Source organism: Hyperoodon ampullatus, assembly GCF_949752795.1.
Source record: "Hyperoodon ampullatus genome assembly, chromosome: 5".
NCBI classification, from domain to species: domain Eukaryota; kingdom Metazoa; phylum Chordata; class Mammalia; order Artiodactyla; family Ziphiidae; genus Hyperoodon; species Hyperoodon ampullatus.
This window is the reverse complement of record NC_136918.1, coordinates 87958694-87977469: the sequence shown is the minus strand read 5'-3', so window position 1 is coordinate 87977469 and position 18776 is coordinate 87958694. Positions and strand designations below refer to the sequence as shown.

The 18776-nt window shown below is 40.9% G+C and overlaps 1 protein-coding gene across 1 annotated transcript; it reads right to left on the bottom strand.

Annotated features, from left to right (window-relative positions):
* Positions 1 to 2864: 2864 nt before the first annotated feature.
* Positions 2865 to 17112, bottom strand: GCSAM (germinal center associated signaling and motility; the record flags this gene model as incomplete). The annotated part of the gene is given in 7 exon segments (XM_079705423.1): positions 2865 to 2912; positions 2916 to 3182; positions 4067 to 4095; positions 10038 to 10084; positions 11425 to 11469; positions 13962 to 14036; positions 17084 to 17112. Coding segments are annotated over 7 exon segments (540 nt in total).
* Positions 17113 to 18776: the final 1664 nt, after the last annotated feature.

Below are 18776 nucleotides of genomic sequence, written 5' to 3'. Positions count from 1 at the left end.
AATTTATTTGTTGTCAACGGTAGGTTTTCCTGACCTATCTTTGTCTTTTTCTTTTACCTCTCTTCTGTTCTATGTAAGAATTTATTCACAGACTAAGAGATTATTTATAGCTACTAGTATGAACTTAAAGCGGAAACCACAAAGCCTGCAGATATTGCATAAAATATGGTTAGGCTATGTATAGTTTTAAGATCAACATCAGGGAGGGGAATTTTCTGATTATATATGTGACTTAAGGGACCAATTTAAATCCTCAGTCTCAGTTTCTTATCAAGAACAGGAATCCTTTAACTTAGGGGTTGCATCCCCAACGCCTTGAAATTGTATATAGATATGTGTGTGTGTGTGTGTGAGTGTGTGAATGTACATTTTCTGTAAAGAGGGTACCCTGCTTTCATCAGAAATCCTGAAATCTATGGAAAATAGATCAGCATTATATACAGCCCTAGTAGGTATTTCAAAGCACTCCCAAAGGGTTCTCCTGCTCAAAAATAATTCCCTTTCAGAACCCCTCTAAATTTCATTATAAGAACAATTTTCTTTGCTTAAGTATTTATACTTAACATGTTCCCTATAAAACATATTTGGGACAAGTAATTATTTCATGGGGTAAGACTCAAACAACTACAGCTTATCATGTTGTACTAAGAATATTTAAACCAATCAACTTCCACAGTGGTCCAACGTCCAAGTGAAAAATCCCAGTGTAAACCCCAGCAATTTTGTGTTTCTGCCTCGCTGGAAGACTGCCAGGTGGCCCTGCATCACCAGGCACATCAGCACATGTTTTTCTATAGACATCATAAAGAGTTTTGTATCCCTTTACTCTTTGATATCGTTTGTTCAGAATCTGTGACAGATGATGTACGTACATTGAATATAATCCTCCTGCTTATGGGTGATGGAACTGAGCCCCCAGTCTACATGCTGAAGTTCTTAGAGGGAGGAAGAACGGGAACCAGGATTCGAATCATTGATTATCTGACTCCAGTATCCACATTCTTTGCCCTAAGCCATGTTACATCTTGTACTGTATTCCCTGCGATCATGCATGTCTCCTTTTGAACTTGAGTGAATCCCGGCCAAAGGTCAAAGTTAGGATTCCACGTGGAAGAATTTTGCTAAAAACAGGAAGTTAGTGGAGTATAAGATATTAAGGTGTGATTGGCTCTTAGATCAAGACCATCAACTGGCTGAAGTCTCAGCAAACCTGTGTTGACACATCCAACCTTAAGCCACTGGATTATCCCTGCTGGGCCCCTAGCACACTTTAAATAGCAAAATTATTTAACTTTGGTTCGGTTGGGGAACAAAACAGTAATTAAACTCATAATGCATCTACTGCTTATCTCAACAAACTTTTTATTATTTTAACACCCCTAAAATTAGGACAATAGCTATGGGTTAAATAAAACAGGAAGTTGAGAACACAGGTGTGCATATAGAAATAGTCTAATTTGCTAATTATTCTTGCTCTCACCCTAATTTGTGGTTTAATATTTCCATACCATTTTATTAGTACTAGCTCTTACGGGTTACAGCAATACCCAAACACACTTTTGTTTAGTTTATCTACAGTTATGATTATTTAAGGAAGGGGTCTGCAAACCTTTTTTCTGAAAAGGGCCCCAAAATAAATATTTTTGGTTTTGCAGGACCTACAGTGTGCATCACAACCTTTCAACTCTCCTGAGGTTGAGAAGCCACAGACAGTACATAGACAAATGAGCAGGCTGTGGGCCAGTGAAATTTTATTTACCAAAAGAGCGAGTCGGCCAGATTTGGCCTGTCGGCCATAGCGTGCTGACCCCTGTTTTAGGGGATAGGCATAATTGTAGAAACACTAAAAGAAAGATAAGGGAAAATAAATAATTAGGGCATAGGGAGAAATGCTCATTAGAGAAGAGGGGTGTGTGTGTGTGTGTGTGTGTGATTTTTCCAATGTGGACACTATTCATAGTTTATACATGACATATTATTTAACACATACATATACCCTGTAGTAGAGGCCCTTCTATGTAGTAATATTGGAAGAGCACTGAATTGGAAGCTAGGAAATCAGGCTCTAGGTAAAGTTCTGCCACTCACTTGAAATGTTACATTGAGCTAGTTATCCTCTTTGAGCCAGAAAAAATAATGGGATTAAAGGATCTCCAATGGTCTACCTTATCCTTCTCTGATGCTATGATTTTCCTAAGATTTCTAGGGAGAAATACAAAGTTAAAAAATATGGATTAAAATATATAAAAAATATATAAAAACTTGGTCTGGAACTTACTAATTCAACCCATGTAACCAACCACACCACCAGAGCCAATGAATCAAAGGACGCTCTGCGAAGGACACTGCTTAGAGGTGTGGAGTAAGAGGAATGCCACAGGTGCCCACCCGGAAGGCTATGAGTGAGGAACTGGGTCTACACACACGTGTGGAATGAAGACTCCCCTTTGGGTGCACTTACTATGAATCAGGGTGAAGCTTCCCTGTGACTTCAGAGGACAGTCATGTGGACATTTTATAGGAAGAACCTGAACAGAGGAGCAGGGGACCAGGGAGTTCTTCCCACCACTGAGTAGAATGGCCCATTTCTTAAAGCCACTTAGACCCAAAGATGGTCACTTCCTTCTCAAAGAGTGGGTGTTTGGGATAGTTGGTTGATCTTTGGATGTTGGACAGTGAGAAGGATCTAGGAGGCCCTGAGGCTTGCAAGCTACATTCTCCAGTGACCCCTATAGAAAGGGCCGTTGTGTGTGTGTTGAGGGGGAGATAAGCTGAAAGGGCTTTGTGCCCCGTGCCTGCTTCAACCAGAGCTCCCCATCCCTGGCTTTTATTTGCTGGTATTAAGTGCTGATCCAACCACTTCATTAGAAATGAGAAGATTGAGCCTGAGAAGGGGGCATAAGTGGATGTGGCTATATCAGGGAGTCAGAGAAGATTCTACTGGGCATGAGAAGTTTATATTCATCTTCTGGGGAGGACGGATGCCTAGGGGCGGAAGGCACACGAAGAAGCGAATACTCAGTCCCGTTTCCGCCCAGCGACTCTCTGGGTCTCTCAGCCTTGAGGGAAACGTTCTCATAGTACTCCTCAGCAGTGTTTCCTGATGGCCTTTTCCCGAGGACGCTGTGGTTGATGAGGGTGTAGCACAGATCCTCCGAGGAGCCCTGGTCAACATTCTCCTGCTGGTCAAAGGACAGCCATCATCAAGACCTGGCCATTCCCTTTATACTTTGTCTCAACAGAGGTTCAGCCTTGGGCAAAGTCTGTCTTCTACGGCCGCTTCCCTTCCATCTCTTGTGTCTGGTTTTCCTAAATGGCTACCGCAGCCCAACCACTAACCCAAGCTGCGAGAGTTCTCATGCTGCTCAGAGAACTCAGCCTACTCAGGCATGCATTCTCTGCCCCACGTCCCAGAGTGACCCCAGACCACACTATGTAATTCCCAAAGTCTCAGGACCCTGAGGCTGCTCGTTCTTTTATAAGAGAACAGTCTGAAGACACCTTAAAGTGCTTGGGTTATGATATTTAACCACCCATTCTAGAGCTATCTGCATTATTAAAAAGAGAATCCACTTAAGAGAAGGTCTCATTCAGCGAAATCTCAGGAGATAAAAAGCAAAACAGCAAGGTACAGGAGAAAGAGCATGGATTTGGGAGTGAGACTTGTTTTTGAATCATGCCCCTGCCATCTTGTCGGCTGTCCGGCTTTGAGGGAACATCACTTAATGTCTCAGTTTTCTCATCTAAAATGGGTAGGAAAATAATAGTACAAATCTTAAAGAGTTGTTGTGACAGTTACATGAGATGATGCATGTGAAGCGCTCAGCCCACTGCATGGCATAAACCAAGTACTCAATAAATATTAGTTCCTTTCAATAAATTGTGCAACAGAGATGGCTGTTGCTTCTGCTGTCAGGCTCTGCATATGTCCCTGGGCTCACAAGCACTGGTGTCTAAAGAATTCAATATTAAGGTCAGAAGGGGTCTTGAAGATCTTCTCCTGCTATCCGAGGTGTCTGCATTTCTACTGTCATCTCAGAAAAAGTCTCAGAAATGTTTGCATTACCTGGATGGGAGCAGATGATGTTTCTTCATCTGGAGAAAGAAAATACACTTAATGAATTTCAGGTCATGGGGAGATTTCTGGGAGGGGAGGAAAGGAGCACTGAAAGATAAGCAACCAGAGAGCCAAGGAACAGCAGGGGGAGTCTTCCAGGCTATCCTGAGCTTCAACACATCCCTGGGGAGTGACAGGGCCATCTAGACAAGAAACAGCCAGAGCTGTGCTGAGACCCTGAGTGGAGGGAAACACATTCAGTGGGTCTTTGGATAGGAAGTCACACTTCCCTCCCTTCCTCACTCCTTTCCTTCTCTGTCCTTCCTTACCTAAAATTTGTTGCATGTCTACCCTGTACCAGGACCTAGAGAGACAAAGAAGACTCAGACAGTCCCTGTCCTCAAGGGGCTCACAGGCAAGCATAGGAGGCAGACAAGGACCTAAGAGAGATCCACAATGCAGAGGAAAGCTGTCGTTTCTACTGTAGGTGACAGGGGATGATGGCAGTGTGGAAGCTGGTGCTCAAGGAAAGCTTTACAGAGAAAGAAACTCTTAAACTGAACATTCCCATTTTTGAGACGGCTGGCAGAAACAAACATAAGCAGACCAATTATTCAAAAGCCAGTGTACTTAAAACCAGCTGGCTCTGGCCACTCAGCAAAGAGGCAAACACACTAGCTCAATAAGCAAACATGAGAACCCACAAAGAAACCTCATGATATCACCCTATGTGGGAGGTGGTTGTGCTGATGCAGGCCACCTTGCTGTGTAAAGATTTATATTCCCTCAGTACTGACATTCCAGATTCTCACATCTCTATAAATTCCACTGGCTATCTAGGACTTCCGTGACTATCAGTGCAAGAAAAGGGTGTATGGGGATCCAAGATGGTGGCGTAGGAAGACCCTACAATCAGCACCTCCCAGGGACACACCCAATCTACACCTACATAGAGAGCAATTCTTTCTGAAGAAGAACTGAGGGCTGACTGAACAGCTTTGCACAATAAATGACAGAAGGACCAAATAGAGATGGGTAGGAGAGATGGTATGGACAGGAACCCCATCCTTGATACAGCAACCAGCAGGAGGGAGGGGTATCACTGAGGGGCCCATGCGTACATTCGCCTCCCCCCCGGGGTGGGGCACAGCAATAAGAATAGTGGTTTAAAAAGCACCTAGACTCTATGTGAAGAAATCCATTTACTACCCCTAGAGCATCTGCCAAATGGGCAGGGAACTACTGGAACACTCCTCAGGTTCAAAGGCACTGGAGAGCACCATTTTTTGCATTCCTCCTTCACCTTGATAGCACAGATGGGAACATAGTCCAGGTGCTCCAGCCAGGCTGCCAAGATTGCCCCTGCATGCTCCAGGCCCACAGAAGCTCCAGACATCCCCCAAAAGCAACAGCAGGGGGGTGTACTCCAGCTCTCCACCCCCGATTCCTACCCCAGCTCCAGCCATCCCACCAAAGCTGCCCAGCACATACAATCTACACAGAGGCTACTCCTGCCATACAGTCTACACAGAGGCTACTCCTGCACAAGGCCATGACTGCAAGACTGGAAGAGGTAGCTGTTTTGACTAATTCATAGAAACAAACACAAGAAATAAAATGAGGAGACAGAGGAATGTTCCAAATGAAAGAACAAAATCACCCCCCAGATACAAACCCTAATGAAATGAAGATAAGTCATTTACCTGATAGAGTTCAAAAAAATGATCATAAAGATGCTGACCAAACTCAGGAGAAGAATGGAGGAACACAGTGAAAACCTCCACAGGGAATTAGAAAATGTAAGAAAGAAAACCAATCGGAGATGAAGAATACTATGACGGGAATGAAAAATACACTAGTGGGAATTAACAACAGATTAGATGATACAGAGGAAAAGATCAGTGATCAGAAGACAGAAGAGTGGAAATCACCCAATCAGAACAGCAAGAGGGGAAAAGAATTTTTTTAAATGAGGATAGTTTAAGGAATCTCTGGGAAAAACATCAAGCAAATTAACATTCACATTATAGGGGTCCCTGAAGGAGAAGAGTGAGAGAAAGAGGCAGAAAATGTATTTAAAGAAATAATGGCTGAAAACTTCCCTAATCTGGGGAAGAAAACAGATATCCAGGTCCAGGAAGCAACAAGATGAACCCAAAGAGATCCACACCAAGACATATCATAATTAAAACGGCAAAAGTTAAAGATAAAGAGAGAAAAGGCAGCAAGAAAAAAACAAGTCACATCAAGGGAGCTCTTATAAGACTATCAGCTGATTTTTTAGCAGAAACTTTGCAGGCCAGAGGGAAGTAGCATGATATACTTGAAGTGCTGAAAGGAAAAACCATAACAACCCAAGAAAACTGTACCCAGCAAGGTTATTATTCAGAATTGAAGGAGAGGTAAAATTTCCCAGGCAAGCAAAAACTAAAGGAGTTTATCACCACTAGACTGGCCTTACAGGAAATGTTTAAGGGTCTTCTTTAAGCAGAAAAGAAAAGATTATAACTAAAAATAAGACACTATATGAAAGAAAATATCTCACTGGTAAAGGCAAATATATATTAAAGCCAGTGGAACAGCCACTTAAGAAGCTAGTATGAAGGTTAAAAGACCAAAGTAGTAAAATCGACTGTAACTACAATAAGAAGTTAAGGGATACACCGAATAAAAATGTGAAATATGATGACAATAACATAAACATAGGTGGGGGGCAGTAAAAATGTAGTGCTTTTAGAATGCATTCAAACTTAAGTAACTATCAGCTTAAAACTAACTGATATATATATATATATATATATATATATATATATATATATATATATATATATACACACACACACACACACACACACAATCACAAAAGACAACTACAAGTAAGCCAACGCACACACATAATCACAAGAGACAACTACAAGCAAGCCAACAAACTGGACAATCTAGAAGAGATGGATAATTCCTAGAAACATCCAATCTTCCAAGACTGATTCAGAAAGAAATAGAAAAAATGAACAGACCAATTACTAGTATCAGTAGAATCAGTAATCAAAAAACTCCCAACAAACAAAAGTTTAGGGTGAGACGGCTTCACAGGTGAATTCTACCAAACATTTAAAGAAGAGTTAATACCTAGTCTTCTCAAACTCTTCCAAAATATTGAATGCTTCCACGCTCATTTTACAAGGCCTGCATTACCTTGATACCAAAACCAGACAGACACCACAGAAAAAAAAAATAGTACAGGCCAATATCCCTGATGAACTTAGATGCAAAAATCTTCAACAAAATATTAACAAACCAAATTCAACTATACTGTGGTCAAGTGGAATTTATTCCAGGGATGCAAGGATAATTCGATATGCAAAAATCAATCAATGTGATATGCCACATTAACAGAATGAAGGATAAAAATCATATGATTTTTATCCTGATTTTTATTAATCACCTCAATAGATGCAGACAAAGCATTTGACAAAACTTAACATCTATTTATGATAAAAACTCTCAACAAACTGAATATAGAGGGAATATACCTCAGCATAAAGGCCATATACATCAAGCTCACAGCAACATCATGCTCGATGATGATAAGCTGAAATCTTTTTCTTTAAGATCAGAAACAAGACAAGTATGTCCAACACTCACCACTTTTATTCAACATAATATTGGAAGTCTAGCCCCAGCAACCAGACAAAAAAAGAGATAAAGGGCATGCAAATTAGAAGGGAAAAAGTAAAACTATCACTCTTTGCAGATGATATAATACTATATATAGAAAACCCTAAAGATGCCACCAAAAAACTATTAGAACTAATAAATTCAGTAAGGTTGCAGGATACAAAATTAACATACAGAAATCTGTTGCATTTCTATACATTAGTAACAAACTATCAGAAAGAGAAATTAAGAAAACAATCCTATTTACAATTGTATCAAGAAGAATAAAATACCTAGAATAAATCTAACCCAGGAGGTAAAAGACTTGTACTCTGAAAACTATAAGACATAGATGAAAGAAATTGAAGACCATACACAAAAAATGGAAAGATATACTGTGCTCATGGATTGGAAAAACTAATACTGTTTTTCACAGAACTTGAATAAATGATCCTAAAGTTTGTATGAAACCTCAAAAGATGCAGAATAGCTGAGCAGTCTTGAGAAAAGTGAAGCTGGAGGTATCATGCTTGGTGATTTCAAACTATATTACACTACTATAGTATGCTATTACTATAGTAGTACTATGGTACAAATACTATACTACTATACTGGATATTATTTAAAAGACAACAAATAACAACTGTTGTCAAGGATGTGGAGAAATGGGAATTTTTTGCACTGTTGGTGGGATTGTAAATTGCTGCAACCTCTATGGAAAACAGTATGGAGTTTCCTCAAAAAATTAAATATACAACTACCATACGATCCAGCAATTCCACTTCTGAGTATTGATCTGAAGAAAATATAAGAACTAATTTGAAAAGATATATGCACCCCAATGTTCATTGCAGCATTATTTACAACAGCCAAGACAGGGAAGCAACCTAAGTGTCCCTCAGTAGATGAATGGATAAAGAAGATGTGGTATATGTATATACAATGAAATATTACTCAGCCATAAATAGAATGAAATCTTGCCATTTGCAGCAACATGGATGAATCTAGAGGGTATTATGCTGAGTGAAATAAGTCAGACAGAGAAAGAAAAATATCGTATGATTTCACTTATATGTAGAATCTAAAAAACAAAACAAATGAACAAACATAACAAAATAGAAACAGACTCATAGATACTGAGGACAAACTGGTGGTTACCAGAGGGGAGGGGGCGGGGGTGTGAGTTAATAGGTGATGGAGATTAAGTGGTACAAACATCCAGTTATAAAATAAATAAGTCATGAGAACATAATATGCAGTATAGGGAATATTGTGAATAGTTCTATAATAATTTTGTATGGTGATGGTATATTATATATATTTGATATATATGGTATATATATCAAATCACTACGTTGTGCACCTGAAACTAGTATAACGTTATACGTCAATAACTTCAATAAAATTTTGAAAAAGAAAAGGGTCTGTGAGTTTCAGCATTAGAGGTCTTATTTCTACCATTAGAGGTCTATTTCTATTTCTGTTTCGCTGTGATGGAGATTGGGGTTTCCTGCACCCACAATTCCCCTGGGTGAAAAGGTTAAGAGTGGGAGGGCTGTATGATTTTTTTACACACCAATAGGGCTCGTTTTTCAGAGTCAGAGTGAATGAACCAGCCTCTCCTCTTTAAACCCAGGAAGGCAAAGGCAAAACTCATTTGTTTTTCTTCTTTAGAAACGTTGTGGCCTGTCCTCAGGCCTCTACTTCCTTTGCTTGCCCCCTTACACGTGACACTCTTCACCACCCTCTCCTTCAAATGCTTTTCTTTCCTTAACTTTACCCCTGTTCAGTCACCAGAGACCGTTGTATCAGCCTCCTAAGTGGTCTTCCAGCATCCGCTCTTGTCACTCCCTCCTACAATATGTTCTCTGCACAACAAACTGGGTGATGTCTTTAATGCAAATGTGGTCATACTTGGCCCTTGTTTAAAGCCTTTCAGTGCCTCCTGTAGCTCTCAAGACAAAAACCCTAACCCTAAACTTGACCCCAAGGCCCTGCCCCTCCTCTGTGCCCACACTGGCCTCATTGCAGTTCCTTACATGTGCCTCACACCTCCACCTTTTGCTTTTATTGTTCCCATTTAACTCCTTCAGCCTGCAGACCTCGGGAAATAACAGAAGGCTATGGAGATCGATAAGCCCCTTCTTGCCTCAATGAGCTCCCAATTTAGTGGAGAAAAAGAGACACGCAATTGAACAAATTGCAGCAAATGTGTGAGTGTTATACTAGAAATATGCCCAAGGAGCTTTGAGAGCAGAGGGAAGGGGCAGCTTGGAAACCTAAGTCTGTCAAAAGTAAAAATGATGTGAAAGCAATGACTTACGTTGCTTTGGGGAGTCTTGTCTCTCTTTAAAAATGTGCATTTTTTTCCTATAAAAGAAAAGGAAAAGAAATCAGTTGTTTTAATATTCAGAAACTCTCAAAGGGAGTTACCCTCAACTATGAAAACTTATGCTTAACTCATTTGTTAAAGTTATAAGCCTCTTATAATACCTCCTTCAGCCAGAGACATAAGAGGATAGGAAAAAGAAAAAATTAAAGATAAGACCGAATAGAAATCTACTCCTTTGCGTTTCTCTCTCTCCCTTTTTCTCCTTCCTCCTCCTTTTTCTGAGGCTGGTATGGAATTGATTTATAGATGGAGAACTATGGTTACGTTATACATTATTTATTTATTTATTTATTTATTTATTTAATTGGCGGCATTGGGTCTTCGTTGTTGTGCGCGGGCTTTCTCTAGTTGTGGTGAGCGGGGGCTACTCTTCATTGTGGTGCACGGGCTTCTCACTGCGATGGCTTCTCTTGTTGCGGAGCACGGGCTCTAGAGCGCAGGCTCAGTAGTTGTGGTGCACGGTCTTAGTTGCTCTGCGGCATGTGGGATCTTCCTGGACCAGGGCTTGAACCTGTGTCCCCTGCATTGGCAGGTGGATTCTTAACCACTGGGCCACCAGGGAAGTCCCCTCAACATAACTTTTTGGAGAGTTTTTTCTGACAAAATTTCAATTTCTTTTATATCAAGGAGCCATTGTTATATCCAATCCCAACCTCAATCCCAATCTATGATATCCAAACAAACAAGCAAGCAAGCAAGCAATCAAACATCTCCCGTATGAGCACAGAGGTGACTGCACTGTACTGATGACCCTCGGAAAAACACAGTATAAATATAATGGCAGCCAGTTATCATCACAGGAGACAAGGACAACATCTGCTCTAAGGAGAATGACCATATGTCCTGGTTTACACAGACAGTTTAGTTAATGTTGTTATCAATCATTTAGTGACACGTAACTATTTTTAGCCTCCTTTTCACTCGCAAAAGTTTCCCAGTTTGGACAATGAATTATACGGTCATCCTGGCTATACGTTCTCTGTGCAAGGGACGGAAATGCATGCTTCTGTCCCAGGTAGACGCTGGGATTTGCAGTGTGATTAAGGGGCCTTTCTCTACATTGATAGCCAGTTTCATCCTTGCTTCTGAGGCTTTTCCGTTTGAAGAGTGTGTAACCACCCATGAGACTATTGTTCCTGTTTCTCACCAAACTCGAAGCATCACTTCCCTGACTGACTCTCAGATGATGGTGCCTGGGCTAGTACCCAGCTTCCACTGTGGCCACAGACAGTGGGTAATTCACAGGTAACTTACAGCAAATACCACATTGAAACTACACTTATAGGGAAATAAACCCTGAAAACAGTTCTCCACTCACCATGGAAGGCAGAAACACCCATCAGCGATGTGGCAGTCCCAGCATCTAAAGTACGCAAGAGATGACACAAATCACAAGTTTAGTTTCTTCAGCTTTGTTAGGGTGACTCTCTTCCCTTTGTCATTTCTGTGAAAACCCTTTTTTTTTCTCCCCCAAGAGAATATTCATTCTAGGTGACTTGGACACATCTGTCATACTAGAATGGCTTCGTCCTTCCAAAGGACATTAACTGGACCTTTGGAAATATGACATTATCAACTCCTAATCAGAGAAGGAACTTTCTGTTGTGTTCCCAGCAAAGAAAAAAAGGCTTGCTTATCTCCAATTCCAGCGATTTATGTGGCCTCTTGTGATGAAGGACACACAGAGTTATCTCCAGGAAATCAAAGTAAAAGTGTGTGGACATTTGAGAAATTTCTTCTAGGCACCGATTAGGCAATATTTACATAGGATCCCGCTGCACTCTGAATTTCTCCTATTTACACTCTATTATAATTTTCTGCTCACTTGTATATATCCTACACTAGAAGGTGAGTTTCACAAGGTTGGGGACCATATTTGTCTGTTCATCATGGTATAGATTACCAGCATATGCCACAGTGTCTGGCACATAGTAAATATATTTTCAATAAGTATTTGATAAATGAAGGAGTGGCTAAGAACAGAGCAACTCTAACTGGCTCAGATCATCAGATCTGCCTTATTGACCTCAAGGTATAGCTATATAAACAGGACTTGTTATCTCTTTAATGGCAGAAAGGCTCAGGGTCTCTCTGTGGTCAGACACTGAGGCTAAGTCTGGGCATCATTCTAAACTGAGGCATAGTTAACTACCTACACAGTTGACTGGGAAATGCCTTTATAAAGTACTGCATGTACCAGTAACACTATGTAAAAATGTTTGGAAAACACCATCCAAAAATATCTCCCCCAGTGAGCTTTTTCAGGGTGTTCTCTTGGAAAGGGCAGTGGAAGAGAGGCTGCTGCACTTGAGCTTGGCTGTGGGCACCAGCGTGCTGAGTCTTCTGACAGCTTCTGGGGTCTGTGTACCATTAGAGCCTTTGGGGCTGAGAGGTATGGCTGTAGTTCTTCCTCCTCTTCAGGCTTCGTTCAGGGTTCTTTAGCCCATTTGCTTATATCTCCTATTTCTGCCATTAAAGAAACACCAGAAGGAAACCACTAAATCACGCTCTTGCTTAGAAATCAGGTTCGCTGAGGAGATATGGGAGTGAGATGAAAGGAGATGATTAATTTTGCATTACTGGATCAATATCTCTGGACTCCCTGAGCCACAGTTTCTTTATATATAAAATGAGGATACAGGGCTTCCCTGGTGGCGCAGTGGTTGCGAGTCCGCCTGCCGATGCAGGGGACGCGGGTTCGTGCCCCGGTCTGGGAAGATCCCACATGCCGCGGAGCGGCTGGGCCCGTGAGCCATGGCCGCTGAGCCTGCGCGTCCGGAGCCTGTGCTCCGCAACGGGAGAGGCCACAGCAGTGAGAAGCCCGCGTACTGCAAAAAAAAAAAAAAAAAAAAAAAAAAAATGAGGATACTTATACCGCTTACTTCATGGAGTTGTAAGGGTCACATAAAGTTAAATACGCACAAAAGCTATTTTCAAACTGACTATTTCCCCCAGTCAACTTTTCTGCAATATATTCTTGCATTTCAGTTTGGAGTTTTGGTCTGGGGTAGGTTCAGGCTACATGCCAGCAATTCCAGGTTCCTGTCTCTTACACAAAGCTTCCCTGGCTCCAGTCTGCCCAGTCTCTCCCTTCTTCTAATGCCCATAGCCCTTCCAGTCTGTTTCATCCTTTGGACTGTATACTTTAACCTAGGTCCAATGATACACACCAAATATTTGATCCTTAATTTGCACCGAAGTAAAGCACCCTGTTGGGGGGATGTCTGTGTAGGCTTTGGCTGTGTAGCTGCCTTTTAACTGATACTCTTTCAAAAGCTTCTCCTGAAACCATGGAGAAAGTGTAGATAACTCTTCATGCCACAGAACAACTGGCTTTGCCACACTTCGGGATTCTTAGATTCAGGGACACTCGTTCCATATTTTAGCGATTCCCTGACACTCAAAAGGCCTGGTCAGAAAGGATTGATGAGGAAGACTTTGTTTAAGAACATCAGGGTAATCACAAGTGTCTCTCTGCACAGCCCTTTCAACAACTGTAGCCATGTGGAGGATGTGGTTACCTCAGAAATAGAAACTCAGAGCTTAAAGTGAAACGGCCAGGATGGAGCTGGAGCAGAAAGGTTCATGAAATCGACAGACAAAGAGACAACAGGAAATAAGGGTCTTCTTTCCAGCTGCTAGGAGTTACGCTAGATTCCTAGCAAAATGGCACATCTTCTGCCCAAGGTTTCAGAGTGTTTTTGTCTTTTGTCTTGTTTTCACGTTTACTATCATTACAACTGCTGCTGTGTCTAAGCAGGGTCCTCTCTTGGGGCGTATGTGAAGTCCAGGGCCTGACAGACTTCATTCCTCCCAGGCAAAGCCTGGGAGAAGTTTTGTTGGACTTGCTCTCACCTGGCTGTTCTCTGTTTGGGGCTTTGATTTCTCAGATTCCAGGGTGTCTCTTGAGAGATCTGCTGCCACCCAAAACTCAACATACCAAGAATGAGCTAAGTCTTTCCTTTCCAGGCTTCCCACCTTGCTTGATACTTTTTCCAACTTTCTTCATTTCTGCTATTTGTGTGTAACTCCAGCATTGCCTCGGCTTCCTCTTGTTGCCCACCCATCTGTTAATATGCCCTTCTAAAGCATATACCTCAACCTGCCCTTGATTTGACCTCCCCTCCATTGCCGTAGAACAGCCCTCGCAACGTTCTCCAACAACTGCTGTACACCACCAGGCCCCAATCATTTGTTCCCAAATGTCCAGACAGCCTCATGACAACTGCAAGAATATCAGTGTACAGAGAGGCTTATCCGCTCTATGCAGTTTCAGGGACTGTACACAGGAGCCGAGAAGGGCACTGGCCTTGTCTCATGTAAATTGCAATTTTCACAGAAAGCATCAAAGCAGCGAACATGGGATAAAAGGGAAGGAAAGAATTAAATAAAGAAAATAAATTGGCTCATTGTTTGGGTTGGGTTTCTGTATAACCATCTTTTTATTTGTGGGGAGTTTAGGGTATAGAGAAAAAGGAACTAAAAATTAAACACAATTTACTATGTGCTTACTATATATATATATATATATATACATATATACACATATATATATGCACACACACTATAAATGCTACTTACTATTATATATATATATTACTTACTATACATACTACTTCCTAAATGTAAATAACATATACATTTTCTATGTTATATTTCACTTAATCCCAGAATAAATCCATGAGGTAGATATTATGATTCTATGTCTTCCCCAGGAAGAAATTGAGGTTAAAAAATTTGGGCTTGGGCTTCCCTGGTGGCGCAGTGGTTGAGAGTCCGCCTGTCGATGCAGGGGACACGGGTTCGTGCCCCGGGCTTGGAATATTCCACATGCCGTGGGGCAGCTGGGCCCGTGAGCCATGGCCACTGAGCCTTCGCGCCTGGAGCCTGTGCTCCGCAACGGGAGAGGCCACAACAGTTAGAGGCCCGCGTACCACAAAAAAAAAAAAAAAAAAAAATTATGCAATTTGTCTGAGGACAAGTGGGAATAAGTGGGAGAAGCTGAGTTTGCTTCTGGCAGATTCATCCTCTGAAACTCTGAGCTCCTCTCATGAAGGGAATCGGTGCCATTCTGCCTGATGGTGGGAATTTCCCTGCTTTTTGTAACAAATTTGATCTGGAGAGACATGGTGGAGTGTGCTGACTGGATGATAACCAGGTGATAAAGGTGAAGTTGAAAATCAGATCCAAGTAAATATATGACTTTTGAGTATATTAAGGAAGACATTTTAAGTCAGCATAGAAATGAAGATGCTGCGCCAACTGAGTAACTATGTAGAAAAATATGTATTTCTATCTGACACCATATAATGAATGTATGATGCTAAATGTAAAGCAATAAAACTATGAAAATTATACCGTGGATTTGTCTTATTTTGGGATGGGCAAATAATGTTAAGCATAAATTGGTAGAAACCAAAAAGCTTTCTAGATTTAATTCAATTATGTTTAAATATATAAGAAAAACATAAAAATTCTGTATGGTACAAGACACTCAGATTGGACAAAAATATTTTTGGTAATATTTATGAGAAAGGGCTAATTTCTTCAAAGTAAAAATAGCTTTTACAATCAATAAAACTAAGTAGACTGAAATCCAAAACAAAAGCGGTCAAAAGGCATATTAGCTCTTCACAGATGAAAAAATACACGTCTCTGATATAGACAGTAAAATAAAGATAATGCTTCTAATGTTATAAGTAGTTATAACTGTGACTTCCCAGTTTATTTTCTTGTTTATACTTTATTTATTCTCCAATTTCTTTTACAACTAACATGTATTAATGTCACAATCCTTCACTGCCTCACCAAAGTTCTAAAATACAAAATTACAAATGTAACATCAATCATAACTTTCTCAGTCACATCATATCTGTATTTTGTTTTATTTTTCTTTTCAAGACAGTATTTATTTAGGTTTCCAATCATTCATTTGGTATTTATTGAGTGCCTACTATATGCCAGAAACAATGTTAGGAAACAGAAATTCAAAGATGAATAAGAAACAGTCTCTACTTTTGAGGACCTCACATCTAGACATAAAAATACGGACTTATAATCTGATAGAAGAATGCTAGAGTTTCAGACTGAGGGCTGTGAGGATCTGAGGAGGAGAAGTCCCAGACAACACTGACCTTCAGGGAGGGCGGGAGATATTCCTCGGGTTCACCAAGCCTCCTTTTGCATGTGGCTTTTTGGAGTCTATGTTCTAGCTCTCAATGGCATGAACTGAGCTCTGGGACATCAAACGCAATCCTGTAAAGACCACCCCCCAACTCCCCAGCTAGCTCATTTTCTCCAAACCACCTCACTTTGTACCGTAGGGATTCCCTTGTTTTGGGTGGTACTAATTTTTACAATGGCTGCTTTGACATTAATGAAGATGATGGTCCAAAAAAAGAATATCTTCTAATTATTGAACCCTACTCTGTATCAGGTACTATGCTAACATCACACACACTAGAACCCTCCAGCATAGGTATTGTGTTATTATTTCCAGTTTTCATGAGGAAACTGAGGCCCAGAAAAGTTAAGCCAAGTTCTCTACCAATTTCAATGACCTCTGCTTACCTGTTGCAGGGAATGTGCACCAGGTAAGGTCTTATGCTATCAGGAAGGTTGCTGTTTATTTCGAACTTTAATAGTGACTAAAAGGGTGGTGGTGTCTTTAACCTCAGAAGAGCATACCCTCCGGGCCTCCAGAAAGTTGTTCCATTTCTTAGGGGGTAGCCTATTGCACAGAACTTCCTTGATAAAGTCTTGCCTTTCAGCTGTCCTCCACCAGTTGCTCACTATGATTCTGGGGAGAAGGTCAACCTATAAGGAATTGAACGTGTTCTCTGGCACATAGTAGGCACTTCATTCTTGCCAGTCCCTTACCCAATTGCTTTCTCCCCAAGAGTAGACCTCTTTTTCTCTTTCTGGCTACATTGCCTAGACCCATCTCCTCTGCTCCCCATTAGGGAGTCTGGGCTCACCTGTTTTCCCTCAGCAGAGAGTTCCCCATCCTCTCAGTCCTCTTGGTGCCTTCCACTCGGCTTAGCCCTGCGTTCTGACAAGGGCTGCTCCTGACTTAGAGACAGGGCTGTGTTGCTCAGTCACCAGGGCAGAGAGAGCTGAGAGGAGAGTATCCCTTTGCAGAGGAAAGGAGGAGCCTGGGGGGGAGGAGATTTAGAAGTGCACACATGCGCAACTTCCTAAAATGTCAGAGGCTGAACCAACTGGGTTATTGCCCTTAACCAGAAGTCGTTAGTCAACGAGAGTTTTGAACAAATGGGGAAGCCCCATCTGCAATTGTAAACAGGCCATGGGGGTTTTTCACCTCAGATGCCTGAACGTATTAAAGCACTTTGTAGTCCTAGAAACATCAGACGGGGGGAACTTTGTTTTAAAACAAAAAAGCTTAAAAATCAAGCCATAAACCAGTAGAAAATATTAGCAAAACATACATCTGGTAAAAAGATTTTTATCCAAAGTGTGTAAAGAACTCTCAAAACTTACTGAGAATAGAACAAACATCAAATAACAAAATAGGCAAAATATTTGAACAGATATTTCATCAAATAAAATACACAGATGGCAAACAAATTCATGAAAAGATGCTCAACACCATAGTCATTAGGGGTGTAATAATGTAAATCAAAACTACAATGCAATACTTTTGCACATCTATTAGAATGGATAACATTGAAAACAAAACCAAAAACTGATAATACCAAGTGCTGGCAAAGGAAGTGGAGCATCTAGAAGTCTCACATACTGCTGATAGGAATGCAATATGGTTTAGCCTCTTTGGAAAAGAGTATGGCAGTTTCTTGTAAAGTTAAACATAGCCTTACCGCACAACCTAGCAACCTCACTCTTAGGCATTTACCCAAGAGAAATAAAAAATTAAGATCTCTAAGAATGTGTATGTGTATGTTTATAGCTGCTTTACTCATAATTGCCAAAAACCCTCCAAAACAAAACAGAAAAAAACCCCTGGAAATAATCCAGATAATCTCAAGTAGTGAATGGCTAAACAAACTATGTCACATCCACACCATGGGATTCTGCCCAGTAATAAAAAGGAATGGACTACTAATATATACAACAACATAGATGATTCTCAAATGCATTATGGTGAGTGGAAGAATCCAGATTTAATATCTACCTTTTGTGACATTCAGGATGAGGCAAAACTGTAGGGATAGAAAACGCATCAGTGGTGGCCAGAGAAGGGGTAGGGGAAGGTTTGATCTTCAAGGATCAGGAGGGAATTTTCTTGTTATTGTTCTGTATCTTGTGGTGGTGGTGACATACATGACTGTATGCATTTCTCACAATTCATAGAGCTGTATACCAAAAAGCATGCATTCTACCATATGTAAATTATCTCAATAGAAAGAAAGGTTAAAAAATGAAAGAAATTAACTTGGAGACAGGAATTACAGATTTTAAAAATTATTCTTATAGTTGATGGCTGGTTCAAGTTTGGCCACTCATTTGTTCCTTCATTCTTTCAACAAGTCTACGCTGAGCACCTACTCTATGATGGGCACTCTGGGTTTAGCGGTGAACAAAGCAGATACAGGTTTGCCCTCATGGAGCTCCTTGAAATGAAATGAAACAAAGTGCAAAAGACCTTACTGCTTGTCCTAGAGTCATGGAGCAGTCATACCGGCAACAGGC